Below are 26,088 nucleotides of genomic sequence, written 5' to 3' on the forward strand. Positions count from 1 at the left end.
GTTGAGTGCTCCTGAGTTCAATCCCCAGTATGCCCCCCCACAAAAAAATTATTACTGAGCATAGTGCAATCACTAACATTTACATAAAAATTCAGAAAAATGTTTGGATTTTATGAACTGGTATACTTACTGGACATGAGTGTGTTTCTTGTTGATGCCCTTTATTCTTCAGCTACCGGGAAGCTCAGCCTTTAGCCTTTCATTGTTTTCATTCATTTGCAGTTGCTTTTCCTTGACCTCTGTTTTCTGATAGTTGCCTTTGAATTATGTAACTCATTCCTTTTAGATTAATTCCTGAAGACATTAAGTTTTCTGAGCTACGTCTTTCCCTTTTTGGAAATACACATAATCATCAATGTTCCATAACTAGTTCTCTTTATTAAGTGCCTTTTAGATGTTTATGTTAGACCCTCATGATATGAAGATGGCAAACAGGAACCTTGCCTTCCAGGTGGTCATACTGGTTGGGGTGGTTCATATGCAAGCCATCATGGTAGTGGCTGGTGAGCTGTCAAAGAAGAGGTGGTCCTGAGGGAACAGGAAGAGGGAGCCTGGGAGCCCCGTCTGAAAAAGGCAGAGCAGGGCCTGGGGTGCTGATCTCAAAGCACAAGTCAGCCATTAGGTGGAAGCAGGACCACACAGAGGACTCACGAGCAGAGGTATCAAGAAAACCTTGTAGAAGAGTGACAAGCTATGTGTATTCCACATGGAGGAGGCATAGATTTGTCCTGTTGCTGTGTGGATCCATGCCCCGTTGTGAGTCCAGTGGGTAGCAGGACCATATTTGTAGTCCAGACCTTCTCATTCTGGGGGAAGTAAATGAGAAGCCCACCAAGTGATAGAGAAAATACAGAACTGTTTTGAAGGGTTTCCAAGGTGGGAGCTGTTAGTCTTAGTGACAGTTTGCCAGCATAAGATGAGGGAAAGCTGGGCCTGATGGTGCGTATCTATAATCCCCGCGTCTGGGAAGGCTAAGTCAGAAGGATCGTGACTTCATAGCCAGCCTCAGCATCTTAGCCAGGCCCTGAGCAACTCAGCAAGACCCGGTCTCTAAATAAAATAGAAAAAGGACTGGGGATGTGGCTCGGTGTTTAAGCACCCTGGGTTCAATTCCCAGTACCAATAAATAAATAAATAAGGGAAAGAGTTTGAATGGCACCAGGGTATCTAACTGTTACACAGAGGAGACATGGCAGCAGTTAGGGGTGTCTCCCGATGTGGGTGGTGAGCAAGTAGTTCTGACCTTGAGGTGAAAGTCCCTGTGGGAGGTGCTGGTATTTGCTTTTGAATGAAGCCCCCTCCGGAGAACATCATATCTCTGTGTTTCCAAGTCTGTGCATGGTCCCACTTGCGTGGGTGTCTGACACAAAGCAAGACACAGAAGAAAGAAGATCTTTAAAAACTAGAGGAGAAGCTTTTGAAAGTCTTTTGTAAACTCTCTTGAGCTCCCGTCATTAAGCAATTCACATTTTACATGGAGAATGCTTCTTCTGTATTTAATTATGGCAGGTTGGCCTCCTGGACTCTAACTAGACTTGAGCTCCCTCCTCAAGATCTCCATTGAGTTTGAAAACCTGTGTCTTGCCCCTCCAGCTTTGTCTAGTGTCACACCATCTTTGCTGTCCATACTCATTATTACTATGTCAAGCCTTGAGGTGCTCAAACCCAGTGTAGCTCTGAGCCATGGTGACTCCTGTCTCTGCATCTTCTTTCACTAGCAAGGGTTAGGCATGTACTTGTGTGTGAACACACATGGGAACGTCATCAGCACAGGTGAGTATGTCTGTTCCCACACCCTAATCTTGACATGCCTCATCAAGACCATCAGAAGGCATATCTTTTTGTACTTAAACTATCACAGTGAGTCAAGTCAAGGAGAGCAGTCTTGAAAACAGAACTGGATACTGCATTTCCACTTGCATGAGTTCTGTATTTCATAAAACTGGTTTTCTGTTGGTATGAAACTATTATGTATTGTTCCAATAACTGATGCATTTTATTTTGTAACTGAAATAACTTCACTTTTCCTTTGTAGAATTCTTGTCTTCTCCAATAAAGTCTGATTTTAAGCTCTGTGGACCTTCATTATTTCATCTCTTCTCCTAGTATGAACATTCTGTGTTCAGGCAGCCTTGTGTCACATTTCATTTTATGACAGATTTGCCTTTTACATTTATATCTTCATGTCTCATTCTGTGCTGCTTGCTCTGCCCCATGTTTGTTTAACACGTATGAGTAGCTAGACTGAGAAGTCAGCTTTGCAACAGATAGCAACAAGCCTTGATCCCCTTCCGTCTCCTTAGAAACAGAGTCATGACTACGATCTTTAATTTCAACTCTAGCTCTCCAGTGGACCCTCAGGCAGTTGTGGAGCCTGATGTCTTGCATGTGCATTGTTGAAAACATTGGTAATCCTGAGCTGGCAGTACTTGAAGTGTGTTCACTTGGTTTGCAATGCATCTGTCAGGACCACCACTTGAGTATCCTTTTTCCCCAATTAAAGTAAATACTTATATTAGCTATTTCTTCCATTTCCCTTTACTGATTTCACACATCCTTCCTTTCTCTAATTGATAAACGTATGTCATTTGGAAGAAACTGAGCTGAGGCATATTTGTTGGGGCGGCTAGCTTGAGTGCCACCAGAGGTGAGCCTCCTCACTGGACCTGTTCACAGCAGTAGCTGCAGAGGCTGGTCTCATAATGAAAAGGGCAAAAGCCCTGCCTGCAATTGGTGCCAGAACAAGTCCTGGAACCTCTCCAGAATGTTTTGTTTTAAACTAAAAAACAAGCAAGCCTTTAGGAAGGAAGGCTCTTCCTTTTCTATATGCTCTGACCTTTGGGGGCTGGGGGTAGGGGGTGTTGTTTTCCCTACTATGGAGAATATTTTGTTTATCACAAAAATGCTAATCAAAAAAAAAAAAAAAAAAAAAAAAAAAAAAAAAAACAAAAATGCTAATCAAAGAAAAATCAAGCATTGCAGAGGTTATACATAAAGTGAGATATCACCTCAGGGCTTGAGACAGCATCTATTAAAATCTTGCCCCATGCATATTATGTATACATATGCAGGTTTTGTGTGGATCATGCCATGTTGTATATGCTGTCTTATAGACTGCTTTTAATGTATTATGGAGGATTTTACTTTTCAGTATATAGAGATATATCATTTTTTTCAAGAAGGATTAAATATAATTTAAGAATAACTTGTTTATAACTAGTTTTCTCTTCTACGCTAGCACCTTTTTATATAAACACCCTTGTACAGGCATGTATGCATCATTATGTTTTACAGATGTGTCTGATCAGCTCCTGAAGAAAATTCTTAGAAATGGAAGTAGGTTCCCAAGTTTTAAGGTGTTAGAGTCTTTGGAACAGCAGTCCCAATTTATATTCCTAAAATGTGAATTCACATTTCAGCCAATTGTTTAGATAGGACATCCCCTCTATGTTCATGTGAGAAAATGGTCCCGGGGGGATTCTAGTTCCAACAACTGTAAACTCACAGCTTTTCCATGAAGAAACTTAAAATTTCTTTATGGCCAAGGACACTATAAACAAAGTTGAAAAAGGAACAAAAACAGGAAATATTTGCATGTTACATGGTAGATAAGTTAATTTCCTTAAAATAGAACACATTATTATAAACCAATAAGAAAAATCATCACCCCCATAGAGTGAGCCAACTTGAAATGGCAGTGCCTGACGTCCACTAGAGGCTGAGCCGGCTGGCCATCCACCTTCCCGAGGAGGCAGCACCCAGGATGCTCCACGTGGGCCATTTCTACCCCAGGGAGAACTGCTGTGTGGGCTGCAGTTGTGGCTCCCTGTAGAGCAGTTGCACGTGTAAAGCACTGGGTTCAGTCCTCAGCACCACATAAAAATAAATAAAGGAGGCTGGGGATGTGGCTCAAGCGGTAGCGCGCTCGCCTGGCATGCGTGCGGCCCGGGTTCGATCCTCAGCACCACATACCAACAAAGATGTTGTGTCCATCGAGAACTAAAAAAGAAATATTAAAAATTCTCTCTCTCTCTCTCTCTCTCTCTCTCTCTCTCACTCTCTCTTTAAAAAAAAAATAAAAATAAAAAAATAATAATAAATAAATAAAGGTATTGTGTCCACCTACAAAAAATATTTTTTAAAAAAGAACAATTGTGATAATAAACATATAAATTATCCTCATGTGGTGCCGTATTTTTATATATTTCACACAAAACATTTGATCCATCTGAAATATCTATTGTTTAGGAGAGCATGACGTAGATTCTCTTTTAAAAAAAAAAAAAAAAGGAGGAGGGGGAAGAAAAAAAATCATTTACCTAAATTCAGCACCTTCTATTGCATTATCTGTTGATTTTCTTCAGTGAACTTAGAAAACATCTTTACAGTAAATTAATTCCCCTTTTCCTTGCATCTTAGCATCTGGGGCTGGACAGTCTCCCCTGGCAGTGGTCTGCTCATGCAGTTGATGGCAGTATCACATCCCAGCTGGTGGCATTCAGGTATCACAGAGCCATAGCTATGCCCAGATGAGGCATTTGCCCTATAGAAACCAGGGTGCCTCTTGCCCGCCTACTGAAATCTAGAATTCTCCAGCTGTCCCCTCATTCTCCTTATTTTCTTCATAAAAGCTTCATTGTCTTTAGTAATTGCCATGTTACCAGTCTATAAATTGGTTAGTTATTACTATCTTAAATAACTACATTTTTGTGTGGCCCATATTAATTGCTATGTTTCATGATGGTGCCCACCTTTCTTCTTATAACAGATTTTATGAACCTTGTGAACTCTAAAGTATGGGGAGGCGGAAGATCCTGAATCACCTAGTCTCTATATCTGTAATTTCAGCAGCAGCAAAACAGTCCCTGAGCTACTTACCTAGTGCTCACCTCGAGGCCTGAACCAAGGACGGCTGCCACTTCTTCTCCCTCATAATGGACACAGCAGAATAAGCAAGGCTTTTTTACCCTCCTGCATGGCTGGTCTAGTTGCCATAGTCCCTCCAGTATCTACTCCCCGTGCCTGTGAGATGCGTCTACCTGTTAGTACTTCCCATAAGCCCTACCCCAAAGAGTTGCCAGATGCCCACGGTCAGGACGCAGAGCCAGGCTGGAGCACACTCATCACTCTGGTATACCAGCCACCCCCTTTAGGCTGGTATACCTCTCTGGATAACCACACTTCTGTGGAGAATTGGGGAAGACGAGAATAAGCCATTCCTAGATTCTTTATTCTATTTCTGAAAATATTGCAAGGAACTTGGTCAGTTTCACTGGAAGCCCTGCATATCTTGTGTTCCCCTTGTGCCCGTCAGCCTTTCCTCCGCAGGGCAGCACATCCTTCCATTCTATTTCATGATTTTGGGTGGCTTTTTTCTTTCAACAATATATCTAATATCTAAATAATTTAATACTAGTGTATACCCAAAACAACATTGTTTTAGCCAGCTTTTTTTGCTGCTGTGACTAAAGGATCCAACTAGCACAACTATAGAGGAAGAAAAATTAACGTAAGGGCTTATGGTTTCAGAGGTCTTAGTCCATAGAAGGCTGGCTCCATTTCTCCGGGCTGCAGAGTGTGTGGCAAAGGGAAGCAGTTCACACCATGGTGATCAAGAAGCAGAGAGAGAGAGACTCCATTCTCCAGACACAAATATATACTCCAAAGCCATGCCCTAATTCCCACCTCCTCCAGCCACGCCCTACCACTTCAGTTAACCCTCAGTTAACCCCATCAGGGGATTAAATCACTGATTGGTTAAGACTCTTACAACCCCATCATTTCTTCTCTGACCCTTCTTGCACTCTCTCACCTGTGAGTTTTGGGGGGACATCTCACGTCCGAACCCTAATAAGCATACATTGCACTCTCAGGTTCTGGCTGTCTTGCCTACCAGCAATTTTTACCAGCCATAGCAGGGAAGGCAGGATGGCCAGTCAGCTCAGCCTGTAGCAGAGCAAGTGTGGCAAGTCCAGCTGAGACCAGGTAAAGGGAAAGGATCAGGGTCCTACCCCTGTGGGTCTCAGGACACTGGGGCAGAACTGACTACGACCCCCTTGCCCTCTCTACGGCCTCCTGGCCTGGGTCTTCTTCCTGGGAGGCCCAGCCCACCTACTCAATGCCATTTGGCCTGTGGTGAGGCTCATCATCTCTTCTTCTATCACTTCAGGTTTCTTTTACTATCATTCTTTGTATTTGTGACCTTGCCCCTGGGCACCTGATCAGCTCCCACCACCCCTGTGCCTGCCTTGGGCTTCCCCTCTTTCTCAGTTACTGCCAAGTTAGTGCACTGCTCAGTAAAGGCTTTGGGGTGTCCTCCACCATCATCTGATCTCAGCAGAGTCTAGTTTGTCTTTCTAGACTCACTGCCCCAGGCTGCAGCCTCTTTGACACCCCCCCCTCCAATATACACCTTAGCCAACCAACAGCATGTGACAACCCTCCCCCTCCAATATACACCTTAGCCAACCAACAGCATGTGACAACCCTCCCCCTCCAATATACACCTTAGCCAACCAACAGCATGTGACAACCCTCCCCCTCCAATATACACCTTAGCCAACCAACAGCATGTGACAACCCTCCCCCTCCAATATACACCTTAGCCAACCAACAGCATGTGACTGCTGCCCACCCTCTGCCTCCTGCTTCAGGGCCTTTGCTCAGCATCCACGATGATCAGGTCCATCCTCCCTGGAGAAATCTCAGCCTTCTCAAGTCAACTCTTCTTACCCATCCTCCCCACAGACAAAGACATGTCTTCTCCCTTCTCTCTCTCCTAATTGTGTGGTCCTTCTTCAGGGCTTTTCCCTGTCTACCTTATGGAGTCAGTAATCCTGGCCTAACACACATGTGTTTGTTGTGCCAATCAAACGGATATACACAAACTTGCACAGATGTGCGTGTGGCCAGCTTTTCCCTCCCTGAACTGCCCTGGCCCAGTGCTTGCTAGAGCATGTCTAAGTCAGCATTTGGTGAACTAAGTTGAATAATGATTTATACAAATAGCATTTAAGGCAGGTGTCAGTACTCTTCTGATTCATAATCACAAGAGTGTTTCACTGCATGACATGGTCTTTGTGCTCGGATTAAGCCACAGAGTCACTGGATCCAAGTCATTTGTATGAAAGCTATTGTGTTTATTTTTCCAATAGCAAGCACCAGTTGAAATAGGTATTAATTTCCAAACTGTTGAAAGCATGAACTGAATGCACAGTTCCCATGTGCATTCTGTAAGAGTTAGACACCCATCCTTTAAATGTGTTTTGACAGAATCAGGCCTTCGATCTAAGGCAGATAGTTTTCAGATCTTACTGATGCTGTCTTAGCTACTGTTCAGCTTTTATCTTTGCTGAGAAGAGCTTGAGACGTAGCTCTGAGCATTCTGGGGTGACTGCTACATTGGGTTGCTCAATTTCCAGTTCCTTTGAGTAATAGGGTACAGCCAGGTCCAGTAGAGCCCTGTGCTGGCTCAGGAGGTGCTTCTGTGTTTCACACTTGCTCAGGATATGGAAAAGTCGGAGATGGTAGTTTTTCATTCTTGTTTTAATGTGTTAAAGTGAGACAGAACATTGAACTCTGTCAAAGCCTGTCGTTCCTTGTTGTTAGGTGAGGTGGCTGTGAGGTAGACTGAAGATGGAGACATCTTCGTTTAGATCAGTGACCTCCACAGCCTCACACCTGTCAACACGTTGAAATAAAAGTCTGGACCTGTTTCATAGGGTCTGGTGTCTTGTTGGCACTTGTATTCTATACCCAGATTCTTTCTTGTCTCCATTAAGCTAACTAGCGCAGCATTAGGTATTTGTTTGATTAAAGGCTATGTGGGCTGGGGAAAGGAGTGTGGGGATCCTCGAAAAACTAGGAATGGAACCACCATATATCCAGGTATCCCATTCCTTAGTATTTATCCAAAATAACTAAAATCACTATAGTGATACAACCACTTCAATGTTTATAGCAGCACAATTCACAATAGCCAAATTATGCAATCAGCCCAGATGCCTGTCAACAGATGAGTAGATAAAGAAAATGTGTGTAGGTACACAATGGAGTTTTACTTGGCCATAAAGAAGAATGAAATTAAGGCATTTGCTGGTAAATGGTTAGAACTGAAGAACATCATGCTAAGTGAAATAAGCCAGATGCAGAAAATCAAGGGTCAGATGTTTTCTGGGGTGACTGCTTCTCATATTGGAAGCTAGAGCAAAATAAGGGAAACAGCAGGAAGAGTCATAGGATATCATGAAGATATAGAGAAGATCTTTGGAGTAGAAGAAGGCTATTGAGAGGGAGGGAAGAGGGATGGGAAAGGGGAGAAAATGCAGAATGGACTTCACAAAATCTTATGTCCACATATAAATATGCCACAGGGAATTTCACTTCTTTGTGTGTGGAAAGCAAGGAGAGGCTCAATGGAGTGGAATAGAAGGATGAGGGAGAGAGGGGAAGGGAAGAGGAACAAGGACTGAAATAGAGTGGATTAGATTTCATGCGTATGATCTTGTCGGGATGAACCCAACTAGTATGTATAACTATAATGCTCTATTCAAAAAAGATTGGATATTAATACCAAGAATTAGCAAATGGAATTATATCCAATTAAAAAGCTTCTGCACAACAAAGAAAATAACGTGAAGAGAGAATCTACAGAATGGGAGAGAAATCTTTAGTAGCTACTCTTCTGACAGAGGATTAATATCTAGACTGTATAAAGAGCTCAAAAAAGTTAACACCAAAAAAAAAAATCCCAGTTAATTAATGTGAAATGAACTAAACAGATGCGTTGTGAAAGAAGAAATACAAATAGCCAACAAATATGTGAATAAATGTTCGACATCTTTAGCAATTAGGCAAATGCAAATCAAAACCACACTGAGATTTCCTCTCACTCCAATTAGGATGGCAGCAATCAAGAATACAAACAATAAATTCACTGTTGGTGGGATTGTGAATTAGTCTAACCACTATGGAAATCAGTATGGAGGTTCCTCAAAAAAGCAGAAATGGAACCACCATATGACCCAACTATACCACTTTTCTGAATTTATCCTAAAGAATTAAAATCAGCGTATTATAGTGACACATGCATATGCATGTTTATAGCAACACAATTCACATAGCCAAACTATGGAACCAGCCTAGGTGTCTCTCAGTGGATAAGTGATGTAAGAAAAGGTGATATATCTTTATTCAGCCATAAAGAAGAATGAAATTATTTCATTTACAGGAAAATGAATGGAACTTGAGAACATTATGTTAAGGGAAATAAGCTAGACTCAGAATGTCAAGAGCCATAAATTTTCTCTCAAATGTGGAAGCTAAAAAGGACAAAAGAAAATAAAGATGGGTAAATATCTCATGATAATAGAAGTGAGGTCAATAGAGGAGAAAGGGACCAGGTAGAGGGAGGACAGAAAGAGAGGAAATACTGGAGAATGACATTGGTGAAAAACATTGATTATGTGCATGAGTAAATATGTAGCAACAAATCCCACCATTATGAACAATTATAGTGCACCAATAAAAAATATCTGAGAAAAACAAATTGCCAACAAGTGTGTGGTCATGTTGTATGCATGTATAGAAATATCATGCTGAATTCTATTAATAGAATTATGTATAAAATTAATATACAATTAATAAAAATGGTCATAATAAGTAAAGATTGTGTGGGTGCAGAAGGTCATATGTTAATTTTGAAATACCTTATCAGTGGAATCTACACAATTTTTTTAAGCCTGCTGAGGGAGGAAGGAAGGGAGGTAAATCACACTTACCTATTCCAAAGCATTGTTGGCACATATTCACAAAATTATTTGGATTACACTAATATTTATATCTTAGCAAAGATTTATACTGTTTCTAGATCTTACTAGAGTGATTTATGAGTACTTTTATTAGATATTGGTTAATGCGTATTCAACTAATAGAGGTTCCACAATGAGACAGTATGAAAATAAGATAGGAGATCATTTTAAAATACAATGCAAATTGCCTAAAGCTGAAGAGACACTCAAGTATGGAAAAATGATTATAGTAATAATCCTAATTGTGAAGAAAGATCTATAGGATGTCAGAAAATACAAACATAGCCCAAAGAAGAAAACAGAACTCTTGAGGAAAGAATGAGAATTAATCTGAGGTTCTCAGAGCCCATCACATTCTCTAGGGCACAACTTAACCTCTGAAAAAGTGAGCTTTAAGTTAGTCTTCAATTCAGAAGTCCAAGTCAAGAAGACTACTCGTACAACACTTCTCAGTGTCAGAGCCTTTCACATGCGTGGCCTCATCTGGTTGTGTGGTCACCAAGCCTGCTCATCCACAGAACGGCACTGCTGGTGACCTGAGCCGTCAGAGTCCTTAGACAGAGACCGTCCCATGGCTACTGACGATTCCGCAGAGCCAAATGGGGGAACATGCCAGAACGTAGATGTCTTCCCATCTCATTTACCTTTCAGCCATCTGGATCTCACTTTTCTAGTCTGTATAACGAGGGATTAGATGAGAAAGAAGTAAAAGAGCAAGGAGAGAGAAAACAGAAGGTGAGGAGCTGAACAGAAGCACTTGACAGGCACAGAACAAATCAGCAGGCCAGTGAGTGACCTGACGAAGCTTTGAGCCTCACAGGGCAGAACCCATCAAGGCTTCTTTCCTGATTGTACCTCGTCTCCTAGCAAGTACTAGGGGCAAGAGAATGCTCACGGAAGGACGGCTGCCTCCCAGCAATCACCCTCTGCAGACTCCAGGTACGTGGGTCGTGGCCTGGCAGCACCCTCTGACCTGAGGGTGGTTTTCATTTTGTTAAGTAGGACTTGTGTTATTCCCTCGGGCCTACCTATTCTCACTTGTTGCAGGGATACAAATTTGTTTACTGGTTACATGTGATTTCCCATGGAATTTGTACAATATCTTTATCGCTATCTGTTCCTTTTTCTTAAAAATTATTCATGAAATATGAAAGGAAAATTTTTCTGGTGTGGCAAAAATTCATACGGTTGTTATACTCAACATGGACACTGTACAGAAATGGGACTGTGCTGGGGGGCTTAGCCCTCCATCATCAACAGTGGGGAGGTTGAGGGCACAGAAAAACCCGTCCAGAAATGGTTTTAGAGAACCAGTAGTAGTCTCCTGGTTCAGCATCTACTTTATTGTGCAGCAAGAATAGCTTTTATAGTGGGTACATGTAACAGTTACATGTAACAGTCATGATAAGCCGGGGGTAATACATACGTATTACCTTACAGAAGTTAAGACACCAAGAGTCCAGAAACTGCCTTGTAGCCCAGCCCCACACCAGCAGGGGAAAAACTTCTTGTCAAAGGAACAAGGAAACTGCACTTACCAGTGTTCTGACAGCACTTTGTCCCAAAACATAGCATTCGGTGTTAGGACTTCCCTGTTGCACAATGCATTAAGATAAGCATTCCTCCATGAGAGTCCAAGGTTAGGCCCTGCAGCTGGACTGCTGAGGGCCATTACCAAGTAGGTATGACGCATCGTAATCCTTGCCAGTGTACCCCATGTTAAATGGACTTGCCTTGGAAATTTGCTGCGACCTTGCTTGTGTGTTTGAGAAAGGTGACCCTGCTCAATCACCAGGGTGGATCCAGGATTAGGGTGTATTCCTGCAGGAAGTATCTCCGTCCTTGGGTTTAGGGCGTGACAATAGGAGTTTTAGGGAAGTTGAGGTTGAAGATTATTGATGCTGGGATTAGGGTGTTCCTGCTGCTTGTTCCCGTTGAGTTCTCGTGAGATTAAAATGGGATTTGGAAAAAGCCTCGTGGAGTAGGATTTGGGATCGGACATATTGGAATTGCCCCTGAACGTGTGTGGAGGCTGGTGTGAGATCGGGAATAAAGAATTGCTGTTTGAACCTACAAAGCTGTGTGGTGGCTCGTGATTCTGTGCCAAGCCGAGACATTGGCACTTGGCTTTTGGCACTGGACTGTGGTGGAAGGATTTACATAAGACTGCTGAATCTTGAAACAGGGAAGCAGTATGAGTCTGTGAGTTTTCAATGTAAATTTCATTGCATTTATATTTTCAGTCAGTCCTTAATCCCAGGGTAATCACAGCCTACTCAGAAACACTAGTGCTCACAAAGGTTAGCAGTTAGGCAGTGAGTTAGACAAGTTGATAAATCTCTTCTACTTGGAGACGACTGACCATATTCTGATGGCTTTATACTCCATTTCCACCAGGTGGCTCTCTTGCACACTTTGGTCCATGGCTTCTGGGTTCCTAGTAATCCTGGGACTCACTGCATTGTTTTAGGTTGTAGTAGCACTGGCTGTGTGACGTAGATCAACTCCTTCACTGTCAAGGGCTCTCAGTAAAATCATGGGCACCCAGTATTCCTACCTAACTTAATCCTTATCAGTCTGATTGGGAGAGAGAAACCCAGAGTAAGAGAGTACCTTTTTGTAAATGGGGATATCAACAAGTAACTCGGCTGCTGTAAATTTAAATGGGTCACAGGTAGCTATTACTTTGAGCTCCAAAGACAATTGAGTCATTATTTGTGGAGAAGATAAACAAATTTTTTTAATTTGTTTTTGAGCTGTCAACGAACCTTTATTTTATTTATTTATATGCCGTACTAAGAATTGAACTCAGTACTTCACACATTCTAGGCAAGTGCTCTGCCACTGAGCCACAACCCAAGCCCAACAAGCCACTTTTGCTTTTGACTTTCAGAGTGCAAGGATTGTCCTGTTATTGCTCCGTATCTACTTCTATGGCATCTAAATCTAAGCTGTTTGTGGGGAACCTTGTAGGTCAGAAGTCAGAGATATGGGCAGCCTCTGTCAGGTCTCCTCTCATCCTGTGGGAGCTCTGTCTCTTCTCACTTGAATAAATCCTACCCTTTCAATAAAAATGAAGAAGAGGAAGGGTAGGGAGAAGAGAAGGAAAAAGACGTTGTACGATCCTTATTCATGGAGGGGTGGTAGGTCAGTATGTAGAAAAAACAGCTTCTACCAATAAGTAGCAACTGTTATCAGTACCTGGACCATGTGCTGTGGGAACACAAAGGATTGGGCAATTGGGAGAGTTTAGATAGGACATGAAATTTGAGCTGGTGCTTGATAGTTAACAAACTGTTCCTAGTAAACAAAGGATTGGCTGGTTTTAGACAGAATGATTATGAAAGGTCTGGTTTGTTTTGGATGAAAAGATGTCAGCGTCAAACTTGTCGTCGTCTTCTTTCATCAGGCGTTGACTCTGCATGAGCTGTGTTCTCCTTGTGTAAATGGCTCCTGTGTGTGTACCATCGCCTGAGAGATGATCTAACATTAAAGGAGAAAATAAGTGGAACTTGACATTGCCTTTATTGATTGCATGTCATATATTTTTATTAGCATACAATACTGTTTTTCAAAAGAAAGGCTGGTGTGCCCTGCTTTGCTCTGAAGCTTGGGAAAGGCTCTCCACGGGGTCCCCTTGAAGAAGACTCCAGCCTGTCTGCTGAGTCCCGAGAGCCTGCACTTCACCCTTGTCTTTTCCTTCCTTTTCCAAGGCTATGTTTAATCTATTTAAGCCGCTTGTACCTTGATATTAAATAATTTGAACAAGTCTTTTCTTCATTTATACTATTTTGCTTTCTTGACTTTCCTATTCTTCAAGTTTAAAAATAAATTAACTTCATCTAATTTTAATTTTTATTTAATGGCCTGCTTCATGATTTTATTCTAATTCAGGTATTTAGAACTTTATTGCCCTCTTTTAAATCCTTTATTGTATTGCTTATGAAATTCTTGTCACTTTGTTGGTCATTTTATGGAAAGTTAACATAGAAAATTAACAAATATAAATGTGTTTCATAGACTACACATCAGAGTGTTTTATCAGTGAGGCACTGCCTGCCCACTCTGCCATTATGTGTCTATTAGTTTTCAAGACTCAAATATACAAACAGGACAAGTGAACACATTTCCTGAATACATGTAATTTCAGCCTATTAGAAACTAACATAGAAAAGGTAAAGATTATTTCAGTATCAAAATATTTTTTAGGAAAAAATGGAAAAACTAATTTTTAAAGATTTTTTTATTAACTCTAATTAGTTATACATGACAATAAAAGGCATTTTGATCCATCACACATAAATGGAGTATAATTTCTCATTCTTCTGGTTGTACATGATATAGACTCACACCAGTTGTGCAATCATATATGTATATAGGATAATAATATCCAATTCATTGATATCCTTTATACTCCCATACCCCCTCCCCTCCCTTCACTCCCCTCTAAATAAACCAAAGTACCTCTCTTCTTCCCTAGCCACCCCACTTATTGTGAATTAGCATCTGCATATCAGAGAAACATTCAACCTGTGGTTTTGTGGGACTGGCTTATTTCGCTTAGCATGATACTCTCCAGCTCCATTTATTTACCAGCAAATGCCATCATTTCATTCTTCTTTAAGGCTGAGTAATATTCCATTGTGTGTGTGTGTGTGTGTGTGTGTGTGTGTGTGTGTGTGTGTAAAAACATTTTCTTTATCCATTCATTTGTTGAAGGACACCTAGATTGGTTCCATAGTTTAGCAATTGTGAGTTGAGCTGCTATAAACATTGATGTGGCTGCGTCACTGTAGTGTGCTGATTTAAAAACATTTGGGTATAACCGAGGAGTGGGATAGCTGGGTCAAATGGTAGTTCCATTCCAAGTTTTCTGAGGAATCTCCATAGTGCTTTCTATAATGCTTGTACCAATTTGCAGTCCCACCAACAATGCATGAGTGTGCCTTTTCCCCACATCCTCACCAATATTTGTTGTTGCTTGTATTCTTGATAGCTGTCATTCTACAGGAGTGAGATGAAATCTTAGAGTGGTTTTGATTTGCATTTCTCTAATTGCTAGAGACGTTGAACACTTTTTCATATATTTGTTGACCACTTGTTTTCTTCTGTGCAGTGTCTGTTTAGGAAGAACTGTTGCCGAAAGCTCTGTTCTTGTCTCTGATGCCAACCCAATAATGAGGACATAGTCTTAAGAAAAAGGAGGAAAAAAAGGTTTATTTGCTAGCAAAGGGGAAACACAGGGGACTCCTGTCCCAAAGGCTGGGGTTCTGCCCATCAGCAGAAACTGGGGGCTTTTAAAGAGGTGATTCAGAGAAAATGAGATTAGGAAAGAAAAGATGAGGGAAAAGAAGATCAGGGCCGGGAGAAGGTCAGAGAAGATCAGAGGCAAGAAGATCAGGGAGAAGACAGTTAGGAAAAAGAAGAAAAAGTGTAAGTTTCCAAGCCACAGCGGATATAGTCAGGGCATCAGATGAACCCCTGTTACAGAACTGATCTTTTTAAAAATGATTCAGTAATATATATTTGCTTACATACATATTAAGTATTTATAAAGTAAATATTTAGCTCACAACAGATATGTACACTTCACTTCTGATGACAAATCAGTCTTTCCCATTATGGTTTCTAATTTCCACCAGGCATCCACATTTAAAATCATGAAAAAGTCAGTGTCTAGACTTGTGTTTTAACCCAACTTCTTTTTTATACTATTAAGATTCCATGTATTTTTTCAATGTCATTAGGAACTAAAAGCTAAATCATCTCTGTAACTGGAGCTTGTTTTATTGTAACAAGGTACAGCTTCTTACTCCAGCATTTCATCAGAATGTAGGTGATGATTAGTATCTCAGAGAATTTTGACAAATTTAGATTATTTTTTAAATTAGCATGTCTGGGAGGTGTGTTTTGGGGACGGTAAGTTCAAACTGTGTGCTTCTCAGATTGTAAGTAGCCAGACCTCTGTGTAAATTCCATCCTTGCTTTCCACGTGCCCATTTTCCTGTAGATTTCATTTTCTTGATGTGAAGAATTGAGTTATATGCCTCCAAACGCTGGAGCAAGTCACTTGAGAAGGGAGCTGGGAGATGCAGTGCAGAGTGTTAGGCTGCCTCCCAAGATCACATGTGCCTTAGAGCTGGTCTCAGTAGGAAGGAAGAACCAGAGAGGGGCTTACAGTGGTCTAATAAAGCTTCCGGGGTCCTTTTTCCTTGACTCTGTGTCTTCAGGGACCTTCCTGGCATCTAAAGAGCTAAGCTTTCTTTACTTTTCTTTCCTTCATCACTGCTTGGGCCCATTGGCAGAACTTAGGAAGCCGGGATGGGGGTGGTTCAGTGGTAGAGTGCTTGCCTGGCGTGCACCAGCCCCTGGGTTCAATCCCAGCATGGATGGGATGGGAGTGGGCAGAGTTTAAAAAAGAAAGAAAGAAACAAACGCACACTTAGGAAGCTGCAGGGCAGTCAGCAGTGTCTGCCCTAGGAAGTGGGTGAGGACAGGGACTCTCCCAGGCCAGAAGCTGGGCCTTTCGTGTTAACCTTTCTTTGGAGCCGCATGACTCAACCTACTCAGGGTTCCACCAGGAGCTTGCAGCACAGTTGGGGCTGTGGTGTCCCCACTCCACAGCCCATGAGCTGAGGCCTTGGTCACTGCATCTCAGACTGGTGCTAGAATCTGGCTCTCTGATCTACACTGGAGCCACACAACTCTGTTGTACCCCCTTATTCCAACATGCTATAAATAAAGCATGACTAAGTGGCCTGTCTACCCATCTTTCATTCTCAAAAAGACTCTATACTGGTATTGCCTTTGATGTTGTCCAGTGTGGATAGTAGGTTACCCAAGCACCCTGTGATCCTCCCTGTGGCCAGACAGGAGAACAAAGGAATCACATAGATCTTAACCTTGGAATGATGGTAACTGGGCTTGGGGGAGGCGCGGATCTGGTGCATAGAAAAGAGGGAGGCCAGGGAATGATGCCCACGTTGACTAGAAAGCTAATCAGGAGCTGGGCTGGGAAGAGAATGGCAGCCTATGAAGGGTTAGAAGGAATTCTAGACAAAGCTGGATGTGACTGGGCTGAAAAGGGATAATGCTGAAGTCTTGGTAAGAGAGAGGAACTCACATTCATGTAAAAACAGCCTGAGTTTATCTCTAGGTCATTGAGCATCAAACCTTTTATTTCTTTTTTGCTTTTTTCCCCTCCTTCCACATGTCTATCCTTCCATCCTCCAAAGCCCAACTGGGAAGTTATTGTGAATTGATGGAGAACAGTACTTTAAATGCCAATGGGAGTGTGTAGCACACACCTGTAATCCAACAACTTGGGAGGGTGAGGAGGAGGATTTATATTCAAGGCCAACCTGGGTGACCTCGCCAGAACCTGTCTTAAAATAAACTTTTTTTTTAAAGGGCTGGGGGTGTGGCTTAGTGGTGGTATAACAGTAGTCCACGCTGTGCTCTGCCCCTTCGATGTCTTTTTAAGATGCTTCTTTCTCTTCCTCTATCCATGCTCCTACCTAATCTCTACCCTTTCCTAATCTCAAGAGAAACAGGGTTACTTCTCTTCCCCATTTTAGACAGTGTTATCTGTCCTTGACTTTATACCTATTATAGGAACAAAGTAATCCAGACTTTGGGGATGGCACCAAAAGATCTCAGAAATGACTGTCTCCCAAATTAACAAGTGAATTACAACGCCAACAGAGAACACGTGCAATGTAGCCTTTAAATCATCTCTTTAAAAGGCCCCCCCCCCCCCGTGCTGGACTGGGGTTGTGGCTCAGTGGTAAAGTGCCTGCCTAGCAGGTCCTGGGTTCAATCCTCAGCACCACGTTACAATAAATAAATAAAATAAAGGTATTGTGTCCAACTACAACTAAAAAATAAATATTAAAAAAAAAAGCCCCCTGTTCCTGCTGATGGCAGAATCACAGCCCTTGGTACAGAAGTCCTCTGTGCTTCTCCTTTGCTAGCAAAGCAATGAATCTTTTTCCTTTTTTCTCGAAACTGTGTCATCATTATTGGATTGGCATCAGGGACAAGGCCCAGGCTTTTGGCAACACTAGGTGGAGTGGAGGGTCACTGTGGCTGTGTGGGGTCATCTCCTCATCTGTCGTGATCAGGGAGGTAGCCTGTTGTATTCTCATTTTCTGGGCCAACCTGTGGCCTCCAAGTCAGTATTTACTCATCAAGAACTCAACAGCAGTATATCATTGAGGTCAACATTTCTTTAAGAATGGATATTAAGTCGGGCTTGGCGGCACAGGTCTGTAATCCCAGCGGTTTGGGAGGCTGAGGCAGAAGAATCGTGAGTTCAAAGCTAGCCTCAGCAAGGGCGAGGCCCTAAGCAACTCAGTGCTACCCCCTGTCTCTAAATAAAATAAAAATAGGGCTAGGGATGTGGCTCAGTGGTCAAGTGCCCCTGAGTTCAATCCCTGATACCACCCCCCACCCCCCCCCTGCAAAAAAAAATGGAAATTGAGTCCCATGATGTAAATGGAATTTATAAAATGAGGTCTTTGGTTTCTATTTATTTTATCTTCTCCACTGCTCTGTTTTTGAACAGATTTTGGTTTTTGATCAATGTTGTTTTCTTTCCATGTTATTCACTTGATCATGCTCAATACAAAACAAATGTTTTTATCACTTTTTCATTGTAGAAAGAGAAATGCCGTTTATTAGCCTAGAAATAGAATCACTGGACTTCATCCTACACATTACAGTGGAGCCTCCTGAGTATTTCCGAGATGTTACTTTTAAAGAGCAATGTGTATAATTCGTCTTTGAGTGTGAGTTCTAAGTTCCTTGGTTTGAACTCTTTTTAAAGGTGTATTAAAATAATAGTAAAATAATAGAAAATTTTTAAAATAATTTTTTTAAAAATAGGGCTGGGGTTGTAGTTCAGTGGTAGAGCACTTGCCTAGCACATGTGAGGCACTGGGTTCCATCCTCAGCACCACATAAAGATATTGTGTTCATCTACAACTAAAAAAAAATTTAAAATAAATAAAATAATAAAAATAAATCAATATTAAGTGCCCACACAAATTTATATGAGAAAATTGATAAATATTGTTCCAGAGCATTTTTGCCACGTCCACTTTTTGAGGTCTGATTTACAGTCTTTTTAAAATAGACCATTAGTATGATCATTCTCAATAGGACAGCCCTTTATATTACAGTCTGACCCCTTAAAAAGAGAAAAGGAGCCACCCAGGATGAAACTGACGTGAGCTCCGTGGCCCAGCCAGGGAAGAGTGTGGAGAGCATCCCAGAGCTGCTTCCGACTGCTCTCCTTGGTGGGTGTCAGGGCGCTCCTTCTGACCCCCACTGGGCCTCCTTTGGGGTTATGAAACACTTGTGGAATCTCTCATCCAAATTAATGAAGTAAAGTATGTTTTTATTTAAAAAGACATCAACAAAAAGAAATTTTTTTTGTCTTTTCAAAACTGAACCTAGGGAATAAAATTTTTTTAATATTAGTATTTTTTAGACCGTCTCAAGGGTCGACTATTTTTCAGAGATATTTGCACTCAGGATTCGTTTGCCAGCTGCGCTTATTAGCAGGTCCCTGACACCGATTCTCACACTTGCAGATGAAATGGGAAAATACTGTATTCAAAAATCCATTGGTGATTGAAGGAAAGCAATGAAATACACTAATTATGTGCTGGACCCTAATCCTGTATCATGATATTATGAGAAGGAGTTTTGACTCCCTGCCAAGTTTGAGATAGCAGTAGGTTTCATAGATACGGTTGCTAAGCATTTCTGGAGAAAACTGGGAACTCTCATTCAAAAATAGCAGTGGAATTAGTCATCATTCATTCCCATCACACAGTGTCTGATCTGACAATGCCACAAAACACAAAGCTGGAGAGGGCATCTGGGTCAGATGAGAGATGAGCTCAGTGGGTATTAAAGTATGCATGGCATGTATGTAAGCATGATGTGCCTGCTTAGTCAACTTGATGGCAGTTAGGCTGCATACTGACTTGTGATGTGACCACAGCTTTGTCCCCTAGCACTTGGCCAGGCGGCTCCCTGTTGAGTTTATTGAGAAAACTTGGGTGGGTTGTGAGAGCAGCTTTGAAGAATTTAACATGGAAGACAAATTAGACATATTCTAATTTCAGAAGGGAAATTAGTATAGACTCAGTAGAAATCATAGGAAAACATGTTTTTGTCCAATCTAAAAATATCTGGCCTTCATACAGTATTTCAAAAATTTCATGTACATTACTTAATCTTGATTTCTCATAGGGATCTGTCATGGGGTAAGATGTGGCTTAGACAATTGAACAAGAACTTCCTAGAAATGAGAGTTGTCTGAAAACCCAACCACTGCAAAGTGCAGTGGCTAGCTTTGCGGAGGCTGACTTGCTCCGACAGGACCTGAAGAAGGCATGAGTGTCCTTCACACGATATGGTACCGATTAGCTCTGCGTGGTTGACGACCTTCAAGGGGGCACACATGTGCAGGATTTTACATCACCCTTTCTTCCTTTCCATATGCACCTTGATTGTTGGTGTTGTGATCTGTAAACTGTGCCTGATCCACACATCCAAGACCCTCCTATGCTAACAGTGACTTATACATCCACATTTCTCCTTACTGGTGCTTCTGGCTGACACTGTGTGCCCTTCTGGATTGCTGTGCCCCATTCTTGACACTGTACCCCACCCCCATTGAGCGGTGTGCCCCTCCCTCCTTTATTTTTTTTATATTTATTTTTTAGTTTTCGGTGGACACAACATCTTTATTTTTTTATTTTTATGTGGTGCTGAGAATCGAACCCAGCACCCCGTGCATGTCAGGCGAGCCGCTTGAGCCCCCTCCCCAGCCCTCCCTCCTCCTTTCTACTTCTGGCACCCTTCAGGTGAGGTGCTGCTCCCACCAGCACAAGAGACTCAGGTGTGAATCTCTTTTCCCATTCTGTGGTGTCACAGTGGCAGTTTGCAGTCAGTCATACTGGAAATATTTATATCAGGAAAATTGGCAAATAATACATCTCAGGACTTTTTTACCCAAAGACTGCTTGTTTTCTAGTTTTCGCAAGTAAAAAGTTGAATGATTTTTATTAAAATGTAAACAGTACAAAAATTCATGAAAAATTTCCTATGGCTATCAGAATGAAACTTTACACCTAATAAACACCAACTCTTATATCCTTAAAAAACATTCTAGGTGTCATAATTGTAACAGCTGTGTGTATATGTCTATATGTGACTTTGTTTGAGGGGAGGGAATTGTAGACTGCTCAATCCCAGGATCTTGGTAGCATAATTATTGTGAGGAAAGGTTGAGAATCAGAAGCAAATAATTTAGATTCTTTTTCTACTACGATTATAAAATCCCAATGAAAATTTATTTACCTAATACATGTTTTGTTTTGCTTTGTTTTGTTTTAGTACTGGGCATTGAATACAGGGGCTCTCCACCACTGAGCAACATTCCAGCCCTTTTAATTTTTTTATTTTGAGGATCTCCCTGAATTGCCCAGGCAGGCCTTGAATTTGCAATCCTTCTGCCTCAGCCTCCAGAGTCACTGGTATTATGGGCAGGTACATTCCTGCCACGCTAACCTAATACGTTTGTTATGGTTCAAGTACATTGAAAATTCTTTATATGATTTTTTTTAAAACAGATCAGGATCCTCATGGTCAGTCAAAAAGAAGAAGAATTAGAAAGCATAAATCAAAGAAAAAATTTAAGAATCCTAATAATGTTCATATAGAACTGGCAGAATTAGAGAAACAGCAGAATCTTTTACAACAAATACAGCCACAGCCGACAGATGGCCCCATAATGAGCAAAAATAAGAAAAGGAAGCTAAAAAAGAAGCGGCAAATTAGAAGGAAGAAAGCAGCTGGCGTCGTAAGCAGGGCCACTGGCGTCAGCTTCCTGTACCAGCCTGAGGAGAGCGGCAGTGAACAGGACGACCTGAGGGGTGCTACACGAGGAGTCCAGCACTGCAAGGAGGCCACCTCAGCAGAGGCCAGCCAAGAAGAAGATGCGGCCACCACCCAGGAAGACTTTGAGATTCACAGTCGAAAGGCAGAGGGCATCCTGAACTTTCTGAAATCAACACAAGAAATTTATTTCTATGATGGTATGTCTTTTCCTGCTTTCCTTTGAATAATAGCATCCACTTCATATTTAGGAAAAAACAAATATAGTAAAATACTTAAACATTTGTAGTGTAAAATGCATTAGAGGGGCTGGGGATGTGGCTCAAGCGGTAGCACACTCGACTGGCATGCGTGCGGCCCGGGTTCGTTCCTCAGCACCACATACAGACAAAGATGTTGTGTCCACCAAAAACTAAAAAATAAATATTAAAATTCTCTCTCTCTCTCTCTCTCTCTCTCTAAAAGAAAAAAAATAAATAAAATGTATTAGAAAATTCAAAGTAAACAATTAGTTTCAAAGGGAAAAAAAATCAGAAAATTTGCATTCTTTCCACCAGAGAGCAGAAGTAGCACATTACTGTGCTGTGTTGTTCCTCCTTGTGGCCTAAGGGGGATTGCCTAGAGCAGCAGCACCACCAGTGCAGGGGAGCAGCAGCTCCAAGATGGATGGGCTTGTTCTTCATTCCTCCAAAATCAGGTTTGGGGAGCATCATGTTGGGTCGTTATAAGGTCCTTCCTTAGCACCTGGATGGCCATCTTAAGTGACAGCCATTTTAAGGGAAATGTTTCGCTTTCCGCCCAAGGTGAGCCTTTCTGAGGCTCCCTCACACCAACCCACCCCTAACCAACCCCCCATCAGTACCGCCCAGCTCCGATTCCTGAGCCTCCCCATAGAAGTCCCAGAACTCAAGCCTGTTTAGCCTCTCTCTTCTACAGAGAGATGGCCTTTATTGTCAGCTCTAACAAATGAACTCTCTCGTGTGTATCTCTGCCTGGTCTCGGTCTTTCATTTTTCACTCACCATCTCTTGTTCCTCGCTTTCCCTTCAGTAGTGTTTTTCTAAATAAAGTTAAATCCAGTTTGGAGATTTTGACTTTCTGTTTGTTCATAAGCTATTAGAGAAGTAAAAGAAGCACGACTCTCTCCTTAGGACACATGTGTTTTACTCTTTCACATGTAACTTACTGATTTGTTTTCAATAAACATTTTTTGAGTGAATATTTGTATTGATAGAGTATATGAGAAATAAAAATTGAGTTATTCCCAAGGACAACAATTGCTCACATTTGCATAAGGCTTTCTGAACAACAGAACTCAGGACTAGAAAGAAGCCAATGCTGACCACACACAGTGTGGTCGGACCCAGAACCCAGGCGCTCCAAACCAGCCGTTTTCCTATTTGGATGATACTGCTAGGAGATCTGGGGGAGTGTGGTGAGTTTAGTAGATCCAAATGCCAGCAAGACATTTGACAGTGTTCTTACAAATCAAGAAATATTGGCCATACAATAATGTGAGCAGTAAGTAACTGATTTAAAGAGTGATAAAAAATACCATTGAATAGATGTGTTTTAACCAGGAGGTGGTTGCAGGTGACATTCACCTTTTCTCTTCACATGTTTATTAGTGGTTTACTAGAAGGACACAAGTAGAGGTAGGATTCTGGAGATCTCAGTAGAGATCTCATTCTGTATATTATAGAGGAGCTTGTAGCAGACTAGTAGTTGGACCAAAAATAAATAGAAAAGACAGATTAAAAATTTAAAAATCTGGGCTGGGGATGTGGCTCAAGCAGTAGCGCGCTCGCCTGACATGCGTGCGGCCCGGGTTCGATCCTTGGCACCACATACAAAGAAAGATGTTGTGTCCGCCAAAAACTAAAAAATAAATATTAAAATTCTCATTCTCTCTCTCTCTCTCTCTCTCTCTCTCTCTTGCTCTCTCTCTCTCTCTCTTTAAAAAAAAATTAAATCTGTTGAAATAATACAAAAGCTTCAGAGGAAACCAGCTCCAAGAACACAAAATCCCAGACACCCCCTGGGGAGGTGAGCCAGCATCCATAACCAACTTTTCCTTCAAGGTAGATGCCATTTCTTGGGTGTGGGGCATTTGAGGGTTTGGGGAAAGGATCCAGTGGAGCCTGGTGGGTAGGGGGCAGACAAACCAGTAGAGTATTTATCAAAGTAGGGTGTTCAGAAACAAGTGAGAAAAGAGCCCAGAGAATAGAGCCCAACAGCGATGGTTTCCCTGAAAACCTTTGCCAAATTCTGAGGCTGGAGGTGGAAGGTAACAGGACCTCTGGGTAACCTTGAGAATCTGAGCATGCAAGAGTTCACTCCACGCTTGAGCATGGCCCCACAGGCTGTGCCCTCAGAGCCAGGCCGAGCAGAGGTGCATCCTTCCCTGTGGTGGGTCCCATCCTTGATGGGTCATACTGACCCCGCCCCCCTGCATAGCAGAGAAAAGGCTGAGCCCTCTCTGGAGGAAAATATCACCCAAGACCTTTGTGATTTTTTAAATGAGCATTTACCCGCATGCCAAGAGACAGGACCACATAACCAAAAAACCCCACCTAGAGAGTAGCAGAGAGCATGATAATAATGTTGTCCAGAGACTTAAAGCAACTTTAATTAAGATGTTCAAGTGAAAAACATTAGATAACATTAAGACCATCAAATGGAAATTCTAGACCTGAGAAATATGACAACTGAAATTCATAACTAAAAGATGAGTTTAAAAACAGATCAGATTCAACATAAAAGAGAATTAGCAGCTGGGGGGAAAGGTCAAAGAAAGTCCCCAGGATGAGGGTGTCAGGATGGGAAATATAAAGAAGCCTAACCCACATGGACATAATGAGGTCTGACCTCCATGTAGCTGGAATCCAAGGTTGAGGAGGAAGGACCAACCAGGAGCTGTATCTAGAGAGGATAGTGGGATTTTCCAAAATGATAAAAGAGACAGTCACAGATTGCTCCAGTCATGTGGACTCAAGCAAGGTCACACAAACACCACACCTGAGCACACTGCAGTCCAACAGCTGAAAGCAGTGATAGAAATGTCAGAAACAACCAGAAAAAAGCACACATTGTCTTCACAGACCAACACCTAAACCACTTGCACGCCTTCAGCAGGTAAAAGAGAAGGTAGGTCCCTGCATGAGTGCTTCTCCTTGATCAACCTAAATGGTTTTTAAAGACATATGACGTGGCTGGGGAGAACTTGGTTTTATTACCTGGTGTTCATGATAGAGTTTTGTGTCATACTTGGAAGAGGTTTTTAAAAATCAGACATAAAAACAGATCCAGGTTTTCATTGTCATTCAAATAGTGGACACCTCTTATCTTTGTTCACTTGTCAGAGATCTCTGATTCTCTCTCCTGATAGCTTTCTATATTCCTGAGTCTCATTTTAGGTGGAATGCATGTTTGAGGCTTCTTTAAAAGGTAAGAATTTGTCTCCAGCTTACAGAAACAAACCTATGACTGTATTTCTCAGTAATGCTGACTTCTTCCAGGTGTTGCCCGAGACGCAGATTCCGCTGTGTCAGCAGAGAGTGCCAAAGAGCTGCTCACCTGTCTTGAGTCTCGCAGCATGTCTCCTTCTGACGTGTCCATTCTGGATCACATGAGAACGCTGCTGCTTCTGCAAGACACTGAGCGACTGGAGCATGCTCTGGAGATGTTCCCAGAGCACTGCATGATGCCCCCCGGTAAGTACTGAACCATTATTCATTGTGCTGCTCCAGTACACTTGTCAAGGTTTTCCTCTGAAAACCCACCAAAGCAGCAATGGGCTAGAAAATACAACAACTCACATATGGTTTGGAGAAACAAAATCCCATGGAGACATAGGCTTTTTGTACCACTGCGTGATGTAAAAGTATTTCTCATAGTATATGCAGAAATATACATGCCATCTAGTTTTCCAGACTTGTAAGCTATCAATTCTTAGAGCCAATTTAAAAAAAAAAAGTAGAAGAAGTCATTTCTTCCTCTTTTCCTTCTCTTCTGCTGTGTTTGCAGAAGGTAGATTTTTTCTGCCCACCAAAGATCTTGGTGCATTATTGCACCCCTCCAGTGAGAAAGGGTGTTAGATGATTTGGTGAGTTTTCTTTTGTGTACTTCTCCAGTACCACTGCCTACAAACTGCCACATGCTTGGACCCATTATGTTCGTGTCTCCCCAGTGCCATGTGTGGGGCCATGGGCCATGGTGGGTGTAATTAAGAAATCTCCAGATAGTGAGATCCAAGCACACATCCAATGCTGAGGAGGCTCTGGGCGATTCACTTGAGTGAGTGAGCAAGAGGAACTACAGGTTGCTGTGAGGAGTTACAGGACAGGATGACACAGGCTTCCGTGATC

At 41.9% G+C, this 26,088-nt stretch overlaps 1 protein-coding gene across 3 annotated transcripts in view; it reads left to right on the forward strand.

The window, feature by feature from the left end:
- Erich1 (glutamate rich 1) overlaps positions 1 to 26,088 on the forward strand; it is a 78,652-nt gene that overhangs the window by 37,308 nt on the left and 15,256 nt on the right. For 2 of the 3 annotated variants that reach the window (XM_026380249.2, XM_026380250.2), the window contains exons 4-5: positions 21,458 to 21,922; positions 25,240 to 25,434. In XM_026380249.2, coding sequence (XP_026236034.2) covers positions 21,458 to 21,922; positions 25,240 to 25,434 — 660 coding nt within the window. The remainder of the gene's footprint in view (positions 1 to 21,457; positions 21,923 to 25,239; positions 25,435 to 26,088) is intronic. The other variant, XM_077792586.1, reaches the window with a different exon arrangement.

This window comes from Urocitellus parryii, chromosome 14 (assembly GCF_045843805.1).
Source record: "Urocitellus parryii isolate mUroPar1 chromosome 14, mUroPar1.hap1, whole genome shotgun sequence".
Taxonomy (NCBI): domain Eukaryota; kingdom Metazoa; phylum Chordata; class Mammalia; order Rodentia; family Sciuridae; genus Urocitellus; species Urocitellus parryii.